Below are 19,894 nucleotides of genomic sequence, written 5' to 3' on the forward strand. Positions count from 1 at the left end.
ATCCTGGATGCCCTTTGAATTTTTAAGAAACTTATTTTTATTATGCTGATCATTGCACATCCTTTCTATCCTGTGTGAATGCCGCTTTGATCCTCGATCATTCATTCTGTCCCTTGTGAATGTCGCATTGAACGTGGATCATTCCTTTGTGTTAAAAGTGAACAGAGATACGACAATCTCTGTTGAATTTAGAGTAAAACTACCAAGATTACACCCCTCATCTGTAACTTTTGATGCTCAAAGAAGTGAAGACCTGCATGAATACGCCCTGGTTCATTCTCGCACTCCTGATCCGTCCTGTGACCTCCACGCGTCGTTGACTTCTGCTTTCCATTTTTGGAACAGTTAAAGCTATTTTTAGAATGTTTGTGGTTTAGGTAATCCCTTACATCAGACATGAGGTAAGACATTACATCACAGATGAAGTAATCGGCCGGCCAACAGACCGTGACCTCGCATTTATGCGTGGTATAAAAGAGCCCGATCTTGAATGAAATGGCGACAACCTAGGAACCTCTCGAGGATGACGGATCAGCCAGGGCTTCACACAGCAGCATTCAGCAGGTAAGACCATGTGACATAAACATAAATCAGAGGATGACTGAGCCAATCAACACCCAGCTATGTGCTACAAGTGGCGTTAAAATCTTGTATAGGCCAGAAGAACACTGGTTTATCTAATAGTTGTGCGCAGGTTTGTCATCAGTCCCTGTGCAGCACACATTTGTGTAGAAGGCTCTGCCAGATGTCTCAGTGGCTGAACCTCAAAGCTGCAGGCCCACAGCCTTCTGGAGTTAGCCCACGCTAAGCTGGATGGCCCACTTTAGCTGAGCTGTCTGGGATCAGCATTGATGAATAACATCGTTAGTATTGTTGGAACGTAACAGTTTACTGTTTTCGATGTTTATAAGTCGCTATAGACATCCAAATGCCGCCACTAACCAAACTTGAACACAAGTCCGTTGCACTATATATACTGACTGTATACAATAAGCAACCCAGCTGCCCCTCAAGCAAGAGCGATTGTTTCGTATAACGATTAGCGTTGTGTGTACACAACCTCCACGCAGCGTGCATTCTTAATTAAGTTTATACTGTACATGTATAAATGTGGTCACCACTTGTAGTGTGTCTTACACTTTAGTGTAACAAGATGTGCGAGTGCTTTTGCAACGGAAGCCGAGTGTAGTATCATCGAATCGTATGTAGTTTCGTGCCCAAATCCTTGCAAACAGACACGCTTTTTTCAAGCTGTGGTCTTAAGAAAATCCGTTATCAGCAGAGTTAAAATGCACATTTACATTTACCATATCATTGTTAATCATTGTGGATTTAAAACGAAATCATTGAGTGTTGCTTTAACTGATGACAAGCCTGCAGCTTTGTCCAAGTACCTGTCAATTGGCAGAAGAGTTTCTGTGCTAGTACCTCTGCTGAAGCCCTTTATTCATTTTTTTATTTATTTATTTGATTGGTGTTTTGCGCCGTACTCAAGAATATTTCACTTATACGACGGTGGCCAGCATTATGGTGGGTGGAAAGCGAGCAGAGCCCGGGGGAAACCTACCACCATCCGCAGGTTGCTGGAAGACCTTCCCACTTACGGCCGGAGAGGAAGCCAGCAAGAGCTGGACGAACTCACAGCGACCGCATTGGTGAAAGACTCATTACGCTGCCCTAGCACGCTAACCAACTAAGCCACGAAGCATACCCCCCCCCCCCCCCCCCCCTTTATTCATAGGCCCAAATCATCGTCCATCCACCTTGACGCTATGGTCCCTTCCCTTTCACAAGTAGCACTAAGCACACACCCACAGGAACAGGACCAAACAATGGCTTAATGGGTCGCACCAGTAAAGAGCGCATGTATTCACTGCATGAATGTTTTTGGGCAGAAAACATTTCCCACTGTTCGTTGTGGAAAGACACTAGTACCCTTCAGGGATGACATTTTGCCTTTTTTTATTTTGATTGTACATTTTCTTATCTTTCCTCTCACTTTACCAAATAAACGAAATTCCAAATGTATAAATACCCTTAATTTGACCAAATGTATATTTTGAACAATAGTCGTGTTCTCTTAGTTATCACTGATTAGCGGATTAAATCATGACGGAGAATTACCTACTGTGAACACACACTCCTATGCTAAATGTTTATTAACTCTTGCTAGTGTTTGTCTATAGATGGTTTGCAATAGCAGCCGTCTTTGAGGTAAGCTTGTGTTTATTGCCCAGTGTATGCTCTTACCAGCCAAGGGCCTCTGCCCAACTTGTGACACCTCTAATAACAGACAACCAGTAGGCCATACTCAATCTTACTTCAAAGGTGGCTGTCATTGCAAACAACGTGTAAATTACAGCATTGTGGATCTTTCAGGATCCACGTTAACAAACACATCATTAAAGGATTCCTGATTTAGCTACTTGTTTTAATTATAAAGATTATAAATTGTTTAAACAGAATGTTACCGGGCAAGCCTCTGAGAAACGTAATTATGACTTTAAATCCATGATAAACAATAAATTTACTACCCTTGCTGATCTCCACCCGGCCGCTCGGTACAGCTCAGCGGGTGACGTCATACATGACCAACCCAAGTCTAACTGGCCTAAATAACCTGGGAATTTGGATCAAAACAACATCATTTTCGAGATGGATTCTAGCTTCACAGAAGCAAATATACTGTTGTATCAATTTGAACCCATAATGGATGACGTTGAAGTTCCGATTTATGACACTGACATCTCCGGTCAGACTTTACATTCCGAGTTTTCAGACGCTGGATTTCATTATTGCCAAGCAATTGCAGCCGTGCTGGCAATGTAGGTTGGTATTGAGGCTATGACTTTATCCTGTGTTACACCGTAAACCTACATTTCGTCTGTACATCAGATTTAATATTTACTATTCTTTCCTTCACTCAGCTTCACAAATAAATATTTCATCATTCATACCCGTATGCGATGACAACTACCGGAACATGTTATTGCCGGCATTCGGAATAACATACGCCAGCGTGCATTAGGGGGCTATAGTCGTGTAACAATAAAAATTCATGTGCAATGTGGACGTTACTGTACAGAGATTTGCTATCTATCAGTTTTCAGCTCATTAAATAGTATTTTATAACTACTGTGTATAGGTGTCGTTCTGGAAATTGCCTAGAGATACCAACGGAATTGGAAAGTGTGTTGTGTAGGAAGTTAGCGAGGTTGACAGAAAAGCCTTGGAGGAAGGCCAGTTATCGTGTATGTCAACAATGGGGGGTTTCGGGCACATTGTCTGATTAAAGACGCCCTGGGTTGTGTCTGTCACCAGGGTGACTACGGTGGGTATCCTTCAGGTTTTAGTCGACTGTGGCCCCCATAGTAGCCAAATCTTTCGAGTTCACCAGTATTCCTGTCGTAGATTTTTTTTGGAAAATGGCGAGAACAGATACGGCTGTGTTTGGTGGGTGTAAAACCCATCCGTCTTGTGCTGTCAATCCACGCTTTTCTGAGGGCCAAATCGTCTGAAAACTTGAGAAAAAAAACTTGAAAACAACAAACTCCAGGTTTCTTCGACGACCTGTTTTTCCAAACGTATGCAGAATAGCGAAGCATTTCGTGGAGAAATTCAATATGCTTGTTGTCACTTTTATGACTCTGTTAACCTTGAACTAAATGGCGCAGCTCTGACAACTTGTGAAGGTTGGATTTGTATGACGTCATTTGGCGGAGACTACCGAGTGTTGGCGGAAAAAATGCATAAACCCAGCCTGGTTATCTACTGATTTTAATGCGTTATTACTCAGATAGATGTACCTTTTTTCAATATTTGTGTACACTTACTATAACAATATACACAAGGGTAGCTAATTATGAATAAATAACCAATCTGAACACTAAACCTTAAATCAACCCACTGGGTGTGCGTTACGTCTTGTGTAAAAACGCCCTTCTACGTCCTTAACAATGAGCTACTCCCTAGGCGCTTTCAATCCATCCCAAGGAGGAGTTAGCTTTTTAGCCAAATGGATGGTTTAATGCTAGTGTATGAGTTAAAGGCCACTGGAGGAGGCAGAATTCACATTATAAAGTGAAGGAGTGACAGAGGACAAGCATAACAGCAGAATCAAATTGAATATATGCTTTTATTTTGTCAACATTACCAAAGTCTGAACATTCTACACATCAAGCATTACGAATGAATTGTACCATTTCGGTACATACTGATGGAGTGCTGGTATAAATCAAATTATACCATCAGAATTATTATTACATTCTCAAACAATCTGGGCCTACCTTATGGCATTAAAAGAAACTAGTTTATGCAGGAAACATCACTGCTCTTTGTTTTCCACAGGAAGCTCTGAACACTATCCAAAGGTTGAAGTTCTGAAATCGGTAGCTTTTTCAGAGAAAGTATTGGCCACCATGATACCGATGTGCACACAGACTGGGTGAGCTGTAACTCAACCTGTCCACACCAAACCGATACTACTGACAGTTGTCACTTCTTACCCTCTTCTAGTGGAGACACCTCAATACTGTTAATCAGTATCATGGTCTGTGGTATCTGTAATACTGAAACACACAAGATGGCAGGCCTCTTTATGTTATTGTTCACACGAAGATATATTAACTTGACAAAGGTTTTTATTTTGCACAATGTCATTTAATTTATAGCATCAAATTGTAGAATTGAACCCAACTGTAATTTGTGACATCATTTTTTACAATTGAATTTTCTAATGTTGTGAAATTCAGTTTTTCCTATTTACTTTTGAACAGATTATGCTTTTGGTTTCAACACTTTTAGCATCACAAGTCCATATCAAGATCATGGTTCCATGTATTAAATCTCAGTACAGATATCACATATGATACGTATATCACATATGTCAAGTCTATCATACAGCCTCAATGGAACACTACTGTAGACACCAGATATGACACCTCATTCTGTTATCTTTCACAGGTATAACCCATACTTGGCCTATCCCTTTATATATAGTACATATACCATGCATGCAAATAACCACACTAAAACTAATGATTTAATGTTTGGCATGACCCATGTCAGGACAGAAACCTAAACATCAGCGTCCAATGGAGGCCATCTAACCACCAGACTTAGAAAACATGGGAATCTGTCTTAACTGGTAAAAGTTTTAGTTATGAATTTTTGTCAAATGACCTAATAAAGAAGTGACTGAATGTTCTTGGAAATTAAAGCAAGTTCCTCACTTCCATTACTCACTTAAAAACGCAACAGCAATGTGCATTTGATGTTAAACAATTTGATGTAAAAAAAAAGGTCCTGTTGAGCAAGGAAACTAACTTATCTCCCCTTCATATAACTAATCACATCACTTCTTCTAAATTATTAATCAAAAAAATGAAATCAACATCATAAACATTTTATGTTGCATTTTGTTGTGTCCTCATTTGCAAACTAGGATTACAGGTTTCGTACAGATATGTGAAAATGAAATTGAAGGAGTTTTCTAGGAGTATTTTGTCATTTTCAAGGCTAGTTTAAACATACCATGGTGCAAATCATAGACTTGATTTTAAGTCTGAATTACAGATGCTTTAATTTGCATGCATGTATATTAAATAGTACGCTTGCTTTTGCAAGAAACATCTGCCCTTCATCTCTGTAATGCAACACATTCTTTGACCCGGCCTTGGCTCAGTCAAAAAAAAAAGTCACTTTAGCCACTCATCAGATTTTGTAGTAAATATTATTTTTCTTTAGCCATACTTCCTTAGCGCCCCTGACTCTTGTAGGTCTCCTTCTGTGGTTCGTTTTTATCTGCCTTGGTGTAGCTGCTAGAATCAGTTTGGTCTCTTCCAGCTATATCTGGAGTTTATCAAATGTTACACTTAGAACAATTGCCCTCAAAATAATGGACCAATGCTTAGCAGCATGTTTTTGTTTTTTGAGAAAAAAAATCAATCCTTTTTTCCACCTGTCTGTAGGATCCTAGTAAAATGTAATTTCCTCTATAAGAAAAATTTGTTACGAAATTAATTTGTACATTCAGTTAATTTAAATGCAACATTATGATCAGTACATTGGAATGACACAGTCTGACAGGGGAAAACCTGAGAGCATACACATTTATCTAATGGCACATATTCTGAAACATTTAATTTACTTCGGATCCCCCCAAAAAATAGTTTATTAAGTGGAAAGGTTTAAATTTTTCATAGGAGGTAACTTCATTTACAGGTGTCAGCTTGATTATTTCCCATGATATTTTTTTTTTTTTTTACAACTGGCGATTTAACAAAAATGATTTCAAGTGTTATTTAATGTAAGTCAACTTGCAACAAAGCTGAACTCCCTTTGCAGATTTCCGTCAAGTAATCGCCATACAACTGTGTTGTTGTTGTTTCGCCGAAATAACCGTTTGAAATAAAAGTAAGTGGATTATTTTCATAAGAAAAATTGCGAAAATGTGCTAAAAAAACTCTGAAAACTCTCATGGTAGATTTTGTACAACTTTTGGTTTTTGTCTTAAGTAAATTGTTGCCAAAAACAGTCGCATTTTTTCCCAAAATTGTTCTAAATGTTGACAATGGCAAAGTGCGAGGGGAAGCCCTGATTATGGAAGAATTATCAGCGAGCTCCCAATATACAGACTCGGCGGTCAGCAGATAACATTTAAGTTCGGGACAAACATTTTCAAGGAGTTTCCAGGAGTATTTGACTCTTTTAAGGACTTTCAAGTACCTAAAAGGAATATACATTATACTGACAGACATACTTATACTACAATCTACATTCTAACCTAAATTAGGTGCCATACAGGAAGAATGATCAACAAATTGGAACTTACGTTTAAACTTGCGATGTCCTTTCCGGCGGATGTAGTGAAAGCGCACCTTCGGTACCGCTAGGGTCTTTTCTATCACTGTACCTTCAACTTTCACAACTTCACGGCTGTTGAAAAAAAAAATACAGGTACTCACAGAATAATCATGTATACTATAGTACATCCACAAACATACATGTATATCAGGTAAAAAAAAATGTTTACATGGTGTATATGGCAGCAAAATTAGGATGCAAAAAGTATCTTTTAAAGGACTGAGGAAATGTAACTGTGTACCTGATTGTAAAGGTTCAGTGTAAAAGTCATAAGGTCTGCAACATACAACAGTGAGTGGAAGAATTCTTACAGGTACGCATTATCATCATATTTATAAGGTTCTGATAACGAAACACCCAGACTGCATGTGTAACCCAAAATCTAATTTGGCACAGGCCAAAATAAATACATGGCACAATGTGAGTAGCAGCAGATTTCACTTAATGGTCTCAGTGGTGTCAAATTTTATTGTGATTTTTGGTCATTGATATTTTTAAATCCAGCTATTTCACAAATGAACTGCATTGAAGAGCAATGATCCTGTCCGACCCCAAAAAATGATTTCAAGGTGTGCTTTAAAAAGTTGAAATTTGTTGGCAATGATGTGTTTAGCTGCTGCAGCGTACTTGTTTCAAGGAGACAGTTTTAATTTGGAGTGAAGAAAACTTTTATAAGCTAGTCCAGGTATTTGGTGATAAATCTAGTGTAGATACTTACTCTAACAAGGGCCTCCCCACTAATGTGAAATCCTTACTGCCTGCTAGGAGCACCTGTGAATACCAAAAAAAAACTGAATCAATATCAATTCTTGGCTTCCAACATTGTTTCAGCCACAAAATAGCCATGGATGTACAGGTGCTAGTCAACCATTACTGGTGTGCATGTCTGTAAATGTTAGGCAGCCAATGTACATAACAAATTTCAATAATTAAACTTGCCAGTTTTGAATTTCAAGAAATTGTAACTTTTACCTTTTCTAGTCTGATTCTATCTCCAACTTCTGGTACAAAAAATCCTTCCACCACGACAATATCATCTGTTGTAATTTTGTATTGTTTTCCTGCCACCTGAATGACTGCAAACAGTCGTCCCACAGCTTGATCCACAATTGCTTCATTCACCTTAGTCACAACTCCTGAAATAAAAAAGTAGAACAGCCTACATGTAAAAAAGTTTTTTTTTAAAAACTTAAGAGAAAAATCAAATTGACAAATGAAAAGAGGATTTGTAGAATTCAAAAAATTACATCATGTGAAAGCGGCACATGAAATAGACTTTTTATTCCAATACATGTCGCATTTGAAGAGATTTATGTGACAAATCGCATCATATGAACAAGGCATACCTGCATCATTGGGAAGTACCTCCTCTAATTCTGCATTTGTGTCGGTCGGAATTGTTTGTGTTACTCGAGGTACACTGAAGCAAAAACAAACATCTCATTCATAACATCACAGGAGCAAACTGATGAAACTTTCAATGACGTTCACCTACCCACCACACATGCCATAAAGGGAATTATATCTTGTAACTCACGAACAGTAACCCTCTACCTATGTGAACAATGATTGGAGCCATTTCTGTACAAGTAGCTATACAAGTTATCATGGATAACACTGGCTGGTTTTACTGTAGGTCTGGACAAAGTTCACACTTATAAATGGTCCATGGTAGTTGCACTGCTTTAATTCAAAATCCAAACTGAAGTAAAATCCAAAATTTAGAACACGTGAGATCTACCTGGTAGTGTTGGAGGTGTTGGATGAGCTGGTTCCTAATAATCGATTGTTATGCTGCAGCCAATGTCTAGACATCAATTTGCCATTCCATACAGGAGAACTCAGCACTTTAATCCCACAGCTTTGGACATCATTTGTTAACAGTCTGGTAGCAGTTGTCAAACCTAGACATGGAGAAGAATGACTGAGTGAGCGAGTGAGTGAGTTTAACATCGTACTCAAGAATTTTTCAGTCATATGACGATGAAGGAATCCTTATTGTGCATGTACGTGTAATGTGCCTCCTGGTCGCAGGACAGATTTCCACCGCTCTTTTATCTAGTGCTGCTTCACTGAGATGACATACCGAAGGCAAGTAAGCCGCCCCACCAGAGCCATTATACTGATACGGGTCAACCAGTTGTTGCACTATCCCCTTCATGTTGAACGCCAAGCGAGGAAGTCTTAGGTGTGACTCAACCCAGGATTGATCCTGGATCTACCGCTCCCGAAGCGAACGCTCTACCAACTGTGCTATCTGGGTCTGTCTGACATGGAGAAGAACCCAACATTCAAAACACATACATGTATATCTGTTTCATTGTACAGAGAATATGTCTATTTTAATTTTTTCCCACTGATACACTCTATAGTCTGTCCAAACATTTTGTTTTTTATTTATTTAATGAGGATATATTTTTGATCCACCAATTTCATGCTCCTAAATCGTACAACTGTACAGTATTTTTCAGTATTTATGATTTTTGGATGTAACTGACAATGTGACAGACCCTATAATCAACCAGGAGTCCAGGAGTAAATCAGCTAGGTATTGAGAAGGCTGATGTTTTAACAAGTGACCTTTGACCTCTTTGGATTGCTGGGTCAAACATATATATCTTGGGAAATGGATTTACTCTTATCCAAAAAGCATCGAAGGCTTAGATGGATTCTCTTAGACAGTGTTATGATCCATGCTGAAATATAACAAGTTATAAGAATCAACAGGTGACACCTGGATGTGGTGTCATTTCTCTTAACCGTATAAATTTTAAATCTCAAATCAGAGGTTACTTGCCACAGTGCACAAGCCGGCACTTCACTCACCTGGCCAGCAGACAATGAGGTGAAAAATAATATGGAAATTTTAGAGTATTGGGAAATTAACACGAATAGACATGCATTCTGATAACTATACCTGATAATACCTGTTAGACAACAGACCAATATGTGCAATATTTGTAAATTGTGAAAAGCAACAAAACCTGGTTTTAGACTTATGCTAGCAGGAACTTCCATGTTATTTAGAAACTATTTTCACCTCCATATCTGTGCGGGTAAAGGTTTCGTCTGTGGTCACGAGTAAAATAGTAAATGCCAGTCTACCTGACATAATGCACAATGTGGTACAGTTTTGTCTTTGAAAGCATATACAAATTACACCCAGCCCATTATACATTTTAAGTTAAATCAGTTTTTGTTTCTACATGTAAATTCCACGTCCTGAAGCTGTGGATGACAGACTGAGAGACTGAGACTGAGAGCCAAATACAGACACAAAATAGAAATACAGGTCCTCTGTAGTCAGAACATGTTGTACAATGTCAGGCTTTGAGCTGCGAGCATCTACAGTGTGTGTACTATTATATTTTGTTTTTGGTCAGTTTGAAGTTCCTGTGCTTTAGACTGTATGAACAATAATGTTTATGATAACATGTACTGTGGCTGAGTTCAGTATTATCTTCTTCTATTCTTAATTACATGTACTGTAACTCAAGTTAGTTCAACTCTCAGGAATTGGTGTAAAGCAAAGAACGGGTATTGGGTAGTAAAGGTCAGGTAAAGGTCAGTGAAATTTTCCTTGTGCTGGACTGAACTCTTCGTAGTGAGTTTGAGCTACATGTCATGTTCTAGCACATTATTCATTAGGAGACTCATGTCTGTGAAGGTTTCAATTTACTGAAAAATAATGATCCATTATCAGTTGTAAATGCTATATATCTTTTCTCATTCATAATTATAACTCCTAGATCTCACTGTGGAGGCATGTCAAGATATGTGACATCAGGAAAAAATACATGTTAAAGGATTACTGTTCAGATTTAGCTACTGCTTCTAATTATAAAGATTATAATCTGTTTAAACAGAATATTACTGAGAGGGCTTCTGAGAGACATAATAATGACTTTAAATCCACCAGAACAATAAATTTACTGCCCTAGCTGATGTCCAGTTGGCCTCCCAGTATGGCTCAGCCGATGACACCCAAGTCTAGGTGGCCTAAATAATCTGGGAATTCATATCAAATGATGTAATTTTCCACAAGGATTCTAACCACACACAAACAAATACACTGCTACATCTATTGGACGTCATAGTGGACTATCCTGAAGTTCCGATTTATGACCCTGACATCTCTGACCATATTTCAGATCCTTGTCGACAAGGCATTTCCAACCGCACTGTCTGATAATATGGATGTGTAAGCAATAACTTACACTTGGCTCTCACGGGCCATCCTAAAGGACAATTGCCATCATGCCAACAATGCCACCTGTCATATAACCGTATCTGCTTTACGCACTGTCCATCACACATTGATGTTGGGAGGGATAAAAATTAATTGTCTGTCTGTACTCATAGTTGACTGAAATACTCATCTCTGCCAGATCTACCCTCTTCCGATCACTGGTAAATCCAACAGACCTGAAAACTACATGGCCATCGCTGCTAGGCATCTAGTGCAACAGCCATGTTCATCTCGCAAGTTCTCCATAACCCGCGATACCTCGCAAGAAAATCATTAGGTTGCTCTCGGGTCATTCTGAAGTAAAGAGTCAATGTTACATGGGTTTGTTGTTGTTCACTTCAGTCAAGATAAGTTCTTTTGGTCAGAAAGACCCCGAGAGCAACCAAATAATATTCTCACAAGGTATGATTTAATTCGGCAGAAACTGCCTTGTGTTAGCAGAAAACAATGCATAACACCAGCCTCATTATCTAGTCATTTTAAGTTCCGTGTTACTGCGATTAATGTACTCTTTGTAATATTTATTTAAACTCAATTTAACAATATATAAGGGTACCTAATTATGAATATATGATAAATCTGGACAGCAATCTGTGAAAAGGAACAGTCTCACCGGAACTTTTCGACTCTACTCACTAGACAAGTCAAGCTGATCAAAACACTTCCACGAAGCAAACCCTGCCAATTATGAATTCCTAAAACAAGAATTACAAACCACAGGATCTCTTATCAACTCATTGCCCAATCTGCCAAGTGAAAGTGGTGGTAGGCCATACTGTTGATCAGCCTGCATCACGAGTAGATAAGAGCTTCTATGTGCCTCAGCAGTGGTACTAGATCTGGTATTATCCAAAACAATCATTTAAAGAACAACACATATGGCATATGTCGCTTAGCTTACGAGAAAACTGTCTTCTCAACAGACACGATGAGCACACACGGCGAATGATGGGGGCCGACATCTTGCTAATCAAAGTCTATTAAAAACTCGAACTAGAAAAATAAAGGCAGAGGTTTTGTATCTATGGCTGTTAAGTGTCGTCATTTTAAACGTTGTTGTTGCAGATATATTCTAAAGTGGCAAAAATAAATGAGGAGAATTGTAAAAGGGAAAAACAAAGCAGATAATGTGTAATATACTCGATAAAGTTATTTTAATCAGAGAGCCATCTTCATAATATTTACAGGTTAAGATTTTCACTCCAGCCTGGTCGTATTGCTCGAAAGCGAAAGTTTGAGGGAAGCGAAATGCCAAAGTTGCCACGGCTTTTCTCGAGCGTTTACCAATGATGTTATCTACATTTCATTCTCTAATATCATGCAAAAAGTCAGTTACACAGTAAGTAGCAGTCTGTTGCATAGTGATATTAAGGTGTGGTACTAACAAAACATGGAATCTTTTGTCTCACGAAATGTTGTTGTTGGGAAGATAACTGATAACGCCTGCATCAGTACATGTATGTGTGATCTAGAATATGATGCAAACAGAGATTTGCACACTTTGACTACAGAAATTTAGAGCATACTTACTCAGGCCTTCGGCATTGACATACTTACAGGCTTTGTCTATACAGTATTTATACTGCCATTTACACGAGATAGATACTTTGGGTAAAATAAATCAATATTCACTACTGTGGTTAATGAAGTCTGTTTTTCTCACAGCCGCTATGTACATGTCAATCAACCGTCGCGGACGTTTTGGTTTGGTGACTGTTAATATAACAGCCCATTCTGTGTTGCATTTTCATCATGTATGCAGTTTTTGAAATGGAATTTATAGACTGGAATTCACTGCATGTTAGAGCTAAGGGTTTATGTACTATGAATTACCAAGTTCTTGAAAGTTTGACTGTACATCAAACACATGTAGGCTATGTATCTGACATTTCCCTCAAATGGCTCTCTGTCCTTTCATAACAGGTCAGCATCACTCTGTGAGCAAGAACTATTGAGATGAATGTGAGAGAGCTCTCAGACTCAGATAATTCTGATGATTCTGACTGTTTTGTGACGGGCTGCTCACAAAGTCAGACGAGGAAGCAAAATGTGTTGATCCCACCAATAACACGCTACCTCAACAAAACGGCAGTGAGGAAACATGAGGCTGTTGAGTCCACCCAAACCCAGAGGTCTCAAGGGAAGGTTTACCACATGGCAGTCAGTCAACAAACCAAACGAAAGAAAGAAGAAAACAAAAGAAGTGAATCGGGTGCTCATAATCAAGCAGTTGCGCCTTCAACATCAACAGGAATGCTCGAAATTATCAGTAATAATATTCCTGTATTTTTCTTTAAAGTTTGATAATTTTAGTCAATCAGAGTTACTCAGCTGCTGCTTGACTCACTAGAAATTATCATAAACAATATAGGGCCTAACTCCTCCATCTGCTTTCCAGAAATTATCACTAATAATATAAATGCTGTGCCCGGTTTCCACCCACCATAATCCTGGCCGCTGTAGTATAAGTGAAATATTCTTTAGTACGGCGTAAAATACCTATCAAACAAATAAATAAATTATTTTCCGCATTATGATAATATGCATGGTTTTTATACACTGTAATTCCTGTGTTCAAGTATTCAGTGCAGAAAGCATATGTTTGACACAAGTGAAACTTGTCATGTATTTGAGTCCCCTCAGTGCACATGAAAGCACTTGTGTAATATATTTCAGGTGTACCATACCATATTTACCATATTTGTCCCAGTTGACCTTAATGTTACAGTTCATGACATCGCAATTAGTTTTCACCTGTGTGAAAGGATGGGGGACTTAGGAATGACAAGCACCTGTCTGTGCAGCACCTGTTTTATCTCTTTGCATCTACATTTACAAATGGAAGATATAAAATTAACAACTTTTGTAGGAGATGCTTTCAACTTGTGGACATTTGGTGCCCTCCCAGATTGAGAGGTGTTGTTGAGTACACATTGAGTATGTTCACAGTGTGTTGATTTTGCACAAAAGCGTTTATTTTTTGTATTAATTTTCATGATTTAATACTGGTTTTTTTTGCTTGTTGCAAGTGCGCATTTTGTGTAATTAAATCCTCCCACAAGTACAAACATGAAGTTTCAAAACTGAAACACTTAGACATTTTTCACACATACACTGCAAGCCGTTGCCATGTTATACCCAGCTGAGATGCATTTCGGTGTAATCCTTCTATTACACTGTAGTCTTCTTTATCATTTCTACTATCCTCCATGCACATATAATAAACAGAGGGAAAGATGTTTATATCTCTAGGTGTTGATAATATTAAGTTTTTAAAGCATGAGTTCAAACATTGTTAAACTCTTAAAGATTTTATGTTATAGATTGATATGGTTTTTGCATTGTTTAATTGTTTGCTTCTATTTCTCTTTGGACTTTTTTTCTACAGGTGACTTATCCTCTTCAGAAGATGATACAGAAAATTCCTACTTGGGCATCAGTGGGCTGGAAAAAGTGTGTGGAAAGCTGTTCTACAGAGGGGAAGAGATACATATGCCTGGTGTAGATATTAAAAAGCTGTGTAAAGTGGATATCGAGAAATTTCTCAGGAACATGAAAGAAGAGATGATCAACAATAAAGGAAATAAATCTGAGTGGGAACATAATAATACTATTGAGAATGATAGCTCCTCAAGTATTTCAAGCAGTAGAGAGGAGGAAGGTGATAAAACATCAAGTTCCAGCTGCCATGTTGTATTGTTGAATGATGAGGGCTTTCCTGCAGGAAAAAGTAAATTGCAGAAAAAAGGTGCAAAAAAAAACCCTAAGCCAAGAAAAGGGATAAAGACAGGATGGACAAATACTGGAGCTACATATAGCAGTGACTCTGAAGATGACCATTCATTTGATTTTGTACGTTTAGCCAAGTCAAAAGGAGTAAAATCTGATGACACAAAAAATAATGCTGTTTGTGGAAGAGTGGTTAAACCTCATCTCACTGATCCCATGACTCCTCCCTCATCTGGGTGTCTGTCAAAACGTAGTAAACTGTCATTAAAGAAATCAAGAGGCAAATCTAAAATGGATGTAATTACCGATGATGAATCAAGATTTGTATCCAGACATAACACAGATGTGCCAGGTGTAGTGCTGGAAACCTCAGATTCCCACCCAGATGAAACACCAAAGAAACTGGTTGAGAAAGTAAAGTCTTTGAAAGGGGAGTTGACTTATCATCTCCACTCAAGCAAGAGGCAAGCAAATCAAAATACTCCAAAAGATAAAAGTAGTATTTTTAATGCATTTATTAGAGCAGATATCTCAAAGAAGACACCTTTAATGAAGGGGGCAGCTATAAAACTACCTTCAACATCTGCTAGTTATGTTGATGAAGTGGACAGCCAAAGATCTCTGAGGGCAGCAATCTTATCAACACAATTGCTCACTGACACCTTTGCTGATTCCCATACAAGTCCAACAGAAGGTTGTGTAAATCCAGCGGAAGGTCAACTTAATTCTGTAGAAGGTCAAGTAAATCCTGTAGAAGGTTATGTAAGTCCAGCAAAAGGCTGTGTTGTAGACAAAGGCTCTGATTCTGACAAAAGAATGGACGTTGTCAAGAAAGTGAAGTCAAGGAAACTGTCAAAGTATCGTTTTTCACAGTCAGAAGAAACATGTGATATAGATTCTGATATTCCTCTGAATAAATTGTATGCCCAATCAGGAGGACAAATTGGCAAAAAAGCCAATTTACCCACAGTGAGTGAGTTGTTACACCCAAAGACATCACTTGTGACAACTGATTCACCCGAAGTACCAAGTAAAAAGAGGAAACTAGAATCAAGTACCGCAGTTACCAAGCAGATGTCCTGCCCTGACAGTGTACATTCTTCTGTAATTCTTGATGATGATGAGGATGAAGGAGACAGTGACATCACTCTGCCTGCAGTGGATGAAAACCAGGCGTACGTTGTCCTGGATTGTGACAGATCTGTACAGGCTTCAGATGACCCCACAGTACTTGCCGTTTCACCTTCGATTTATGAAGACAGCATGGGTAGCTTCTCAGCCCAAAACAGCTTATTGTCAGATGTTACCACGAAAATCCAAGGTACTGACCTTTCTAGAAATCAAGCAGATAATTCAGTGAGTACTTCTGATGCTCCAGGTAAGGAAACACTTTCAGATTCAGATTCTGAGGATCTTCCTTTAAGCTTTTTGAGTGGACAAGAGATCATACCATCCCAGTCAAAAACCGATGGTGATGTTCAACTCTCAACTATTGGTGAAGCACAATCTAGTGCTTCGCCGGCACAGGCCAGTTCCTTATCCCATATACGTAGGCCTGTACCATCCACTTCCTCTTGCGATAGAAAGGATCACCCTAAAACAAATGGCACAACTGCAAATCAGAATGATGCTGGGAAGGATTCTGCCATCGTCAAGGATACTTTTCCAAGAAAAAGAACTATTCCATCGGCAGGAAGTATCCTACAGTCTGCATTGTCCCGCAGGGCGTTAAAGTCAAAGTCTGTCCAAAGACAAGACACGAAGCTTGAGGATGAAATGTCTACCACATGTGAACATCAAGGTAGAAGCAGAAGTAATATCCTTCCATCCAACACTGATCCTCAGCCTATGGACACAGATGTCTTGAAACCAACAAATGGACATGCAGGTTCTGTGACCCAGACCTTGTGTGCCTCCAAGGTAAAACCAGAACCTCTTGATGAGGAGTTTGATTCCCCCAGTAAGGTGTCTGAAATTGTGGATCATAAGGATGGAATACAAGTACCTGTGCAGCCTGAAGTGAAGTCTGAACCTCCTGATCAGACAGATAAAGAATTTAAGGGTTTCACTCAAGTGGACGAGGTTATCATGATATACGATTCCGATGATGAAGAATTGTTCAAGGATTTCTCTCAGCATTCAAAAACATGTGAACATTCCGAGTCACTGTGTGCAAGATCTGATACAGCGATTGCTCTTGAGGCAACAAAGCCTTCGTGCCAAAACGTGCCAGATGATGTTTCAGAAATGAACCATTTGTATGAGAGTTCATCGAAATATCAAAGTAGGACAGAGCAGAATGATGAGGTAGGATCTTTTGATGAGGAGTATGATGAGTTTTTCAGCAGCCTGACTCAAGTTGACCCCTCCAACTACAGAGAAGAGGAAAGAGACAGAGATGAGGATGCACTAGAGGGAATGCCTTCCCAATCAGAAGCAGTGGTGTCCCCAGCTGATGAACAGTTTTTCACTGCATTTTCCAACCAAAATAGTTCTGACTCAAGCGAAGGGATACCATCCCTAGAAACTCAACATTCTGAAAGGAAAGATGTACAAGTTAAAAGCAATGGTAGCAGATATTTTCTTAACAGTACACTTGCAGTGAAATCTGACACTCATGGAAAAAGCTTGGCCGAGAAGTTGTTTAAGGCAGTGGCGCCAAAAGCTGCTTTTCAGAAACCAGTGGAATCCCAGATTCCAACCATTGATAGCAACATGAAAGTAGATACAAGGACAGATGAGCCTGTTGAGATCGATGATGACTCTGATGATGACTTGTACATACTAGCTTCCCAGCTGGATCCAGGTAAGACACCTGTTCAGAAGAAGCTAGAGAAAGATGCACATTTAATGTCTAGCCCTAAGATTTCTGACGATGAAGATGACCCTTACTTTGCTGCCACACAGGTAGATTCTTCTAAGTTGTCAGAACGCTGCATGAAATATCTGGCCCAAAACGACAGTCAAACTGAAGAAGAGACTGATGACATGTATTTTGAATCCACACAGTTAGACACATCCACAGCCAACATGGAAGTTGAGGAAAAGAATCAATATATGGAGGCAACACAGATTGACCAAATCTCTGAGAAACACACAGTTACAAAAGCAGGAATTACAAATGATTATGAGGCTAAATCTTTTCAACGTCAAGACAGCCATAAAAATTCAGATGAAGTAGCAAGTGGAGATGAGGATGAAAGGACTATACGGTCTCCTTATTTTACGAAAAAGAGAAAAATTGAGAAGTCCAAGTCATTAAGTAAGGGAAGGAAGTACCAGCAGGTAGCAGTTCCTGGAATTCCATCTCTTTCATCATCTACAAGCCTATCCAAGACAATAACAGCAGTTCCTATTATAGATGCTCAGCCTTTGAAATCCCGAAAAGATATCAGACATGAAGCAAGCATCGCTAAGAAGTTCTGTTCGACGAAAGATAAAAAATTAGAAAAAAGCAGACCATTACCCAAACCTAAAGCTGTTGAAGAAAACAGGCCTAGATCTTCACCAGCCACATCTGGATGGCTGTCCAAGGGAAGGCTGCAAAGTTTGGATCAGAGGAAAAGGTCTAGAAGTGGTGACCTACTGAAAGACACCAGGCAAAAGTGTACATCTGAACAGTCCAGTCTCTCCCAGAATATATCGGCTGCCAAGTTCAAAATGTACAACCGGAAAATTTGTGACAAGTCTGTACATCAAGGCAGTCACAGAGAAGAGCCAAGGAATGCCAACACAGGTAAATTGTATTAACTCTTCATTCTCTGTTGTAAGGTTTAGTACAATCATTGAAGAAGATTCTTGTAATAAGGGGTTTCTGCAGGTGTCTGTTATCCATGTGAAGCCGGATTAACCCTTAAGCAAACAATTGCACATGATTGAGCAGTTGTGACTTGTTTTAGTCTTTCTTAAGCAAGGTGGAAATGGTTGGAGTTGGAATTTTTGCTGTGGTCATAGTATGTTAGTCAATTAAGTGGCTTTTACTAGCTAATTTAGTTAAATGTTGCTCACTTTGTAACTGACCATTGGTCATTGACCATAGAGGCACCCTTTGGTTTGTTTCTGGCTTCAGGTAAGGGGACTTGGCAAACACAAATTGGTTTTCTGTTGGGGTCTCCATCAATTTCCCCCCACCCATAAATCTAGCAGCCTTTGTATAATTGAAATAGCCTTGAATACAGCATAAAATAGCTGTGTAGTAAATAAAGAAATACCAGTTTGTATCAATGCTATATCAAGCAAATTTTTTATCTTAGTCTTTATAGAGGAAAGTAGTTTTTGTCAAGCTTTCAAGGTCTTGAATATGGACGTTAAACAAACAGTCAGGGAATCAAGCTCTTAAATAACATTTGTTTCTGATAGATGTTTTATGTTGTTATGCACTCAAGAAACATTCCACATAAAGGATGATGAGAAATCTATAACATGTGTGAACGTAGGACGGTGAACAGAAGTGAAGGGAAAAATACAGTTCATTGCCATTTATCTAAACCTTGTGTTGTCCTCATGCGAGCAGAAAGTGGATTATTATGCGGTTTCATTAATCAGGTACTTGGATCATCAGTAAGAGAACTTGCATTTATCTAAACCTTGTGTTGTCCTCGTGCCAACAGAAAGTGGATTATTATGGAGTTTCATTAATCAGGTACTTGGATCATCAGTAAGAGAACTTGCATTTATCTAAACCTTGTGTTGTCCTTGTGCCAACAGAAAGTGGATTATTATGGAGTTTCATTAATCAGGTACTTGGATCATCAGTAAGAGAACTTGCATTTATCTAAACCTTGTGTTGTCCTCGTGCCAACAGAAAGTGGATTATTATGGAGTTTCATTAATCAGGTACTTGGATCATCAGTAAGAGAACTTGCATTTATCTAAACCTTGTGTTGTCCTTGTGCCAACAGAAAGTGTATTATTATGGGGTTTCATTAATCAGGTACTTGGGTCATCAGTAAGAGAACTTGCATTTATCTAAACCTTGTGTTGTCCTCATGCCAACAGAAAGTGTATTATTATGGAGTTTCATTAATCAGGTACTTGGGTCATCAGTAAGAG

General features: G+C 38.9%; 2 protein-coding genes across 2 annotated transcripts in view; one reads left to right on the forward strand and one right to left on the reverse strand.

Moving 5' to 3' along the window:
- Positions 1–4,135: 4,135 nt before the first annotated feature.
- LOC135461733 (large ribosomal subunit protein bL21m-like) lies at positions 4,136–12,058 on the reverse strand. Its single transcript, XM_064738954.1, has 7 exons — positions 12,015–12,058; positions 8,606–8,768; positions 8,211–8,284; positions 7,837–8,000; positions 7,583–7,635; positions 6,833–6,936; positions 4,136–4,568 (listed from the first exon to the last, which is right to left on the reverse strand). The coding sequence occupies exons 2-7, from the start codon at positions 8,677–8,679 to the stop codon at positions 4,495–4,497; spliced, it is 543 nt and encodes a 180-aa protein (XP_064595024.1). The 5' UTR covers positions 8,680–8,768; positions 12,015–12,058; the 3' UTR covers positions 4,136–4,494.
- Positions 12,059–12,345: 287 nt separating this feature from the next.
- The window catches only part of LOC135472177 (probable helicase senataxin), a 43,274-nt gene continuing 35,725 nt past the window's right edge, over positions 12,346–19,894 (forward strand). Inside the window, exons 1-3 of the mRNA XM_064751556.1 lie at positions 12,346–12,452; positions 13,037–13,382; positions 14,502–18,578. Coding sequence (XP_064607626.1) covers positions 13,070–13,382; positions 14,502–18,578 — 4,390 coding nt within the window. The 5' untranslated portion in view covers positions 12,346–12,452; positions 13,037–13,069. The remainder of the gene's footprint in view (positions 12,453–13,036; positions 13,383–14,501; positions 18,579–19,894) is intronic.

This window comes from Liolophura sinensis, chromosome 1 (assembly GCF_032854445.1).
Source record: "Liolophura sinensis isolate JHLJ2023 chromosome 1, CUHK_Ljap_v2, whole genome shotgun sequence".
NCBI classification, from domain to species: domain Eukaryota; kingdom Metazoa; phylum Mollusca; class Polyplacophora; order Chitonida; family Chitonidae; genus Liolophura; species Liolophura sinensis.

What these genes read in the sequence shown, in the direction of transcription:
- LOC135461733 (XM_064738954.1), bottom strand. Translation starts at nt 8,679, where the DNA reads ATGTCTAGACATTGGCTGCAGCATAACAATCGATTATTAGGAACCAGC. An exon ending in AACACCTCCAACACTACCAG is followed by an intron (nt 8,285 to 8,605) that starts GTAGATCTCACG and finishes TTTTTGCTTCAG; the next exon opens with TGTACCTCGAGTAACACAAA. An exon ending in AGGACATCGCAAGTTTAAAC is followed by an intron (nt 4,569 to 6,832) that starts GTAAGTTCCAAT and finishes TGTGTGTTTCAG; the next exon opens with TATTACAGATACCACAGACC.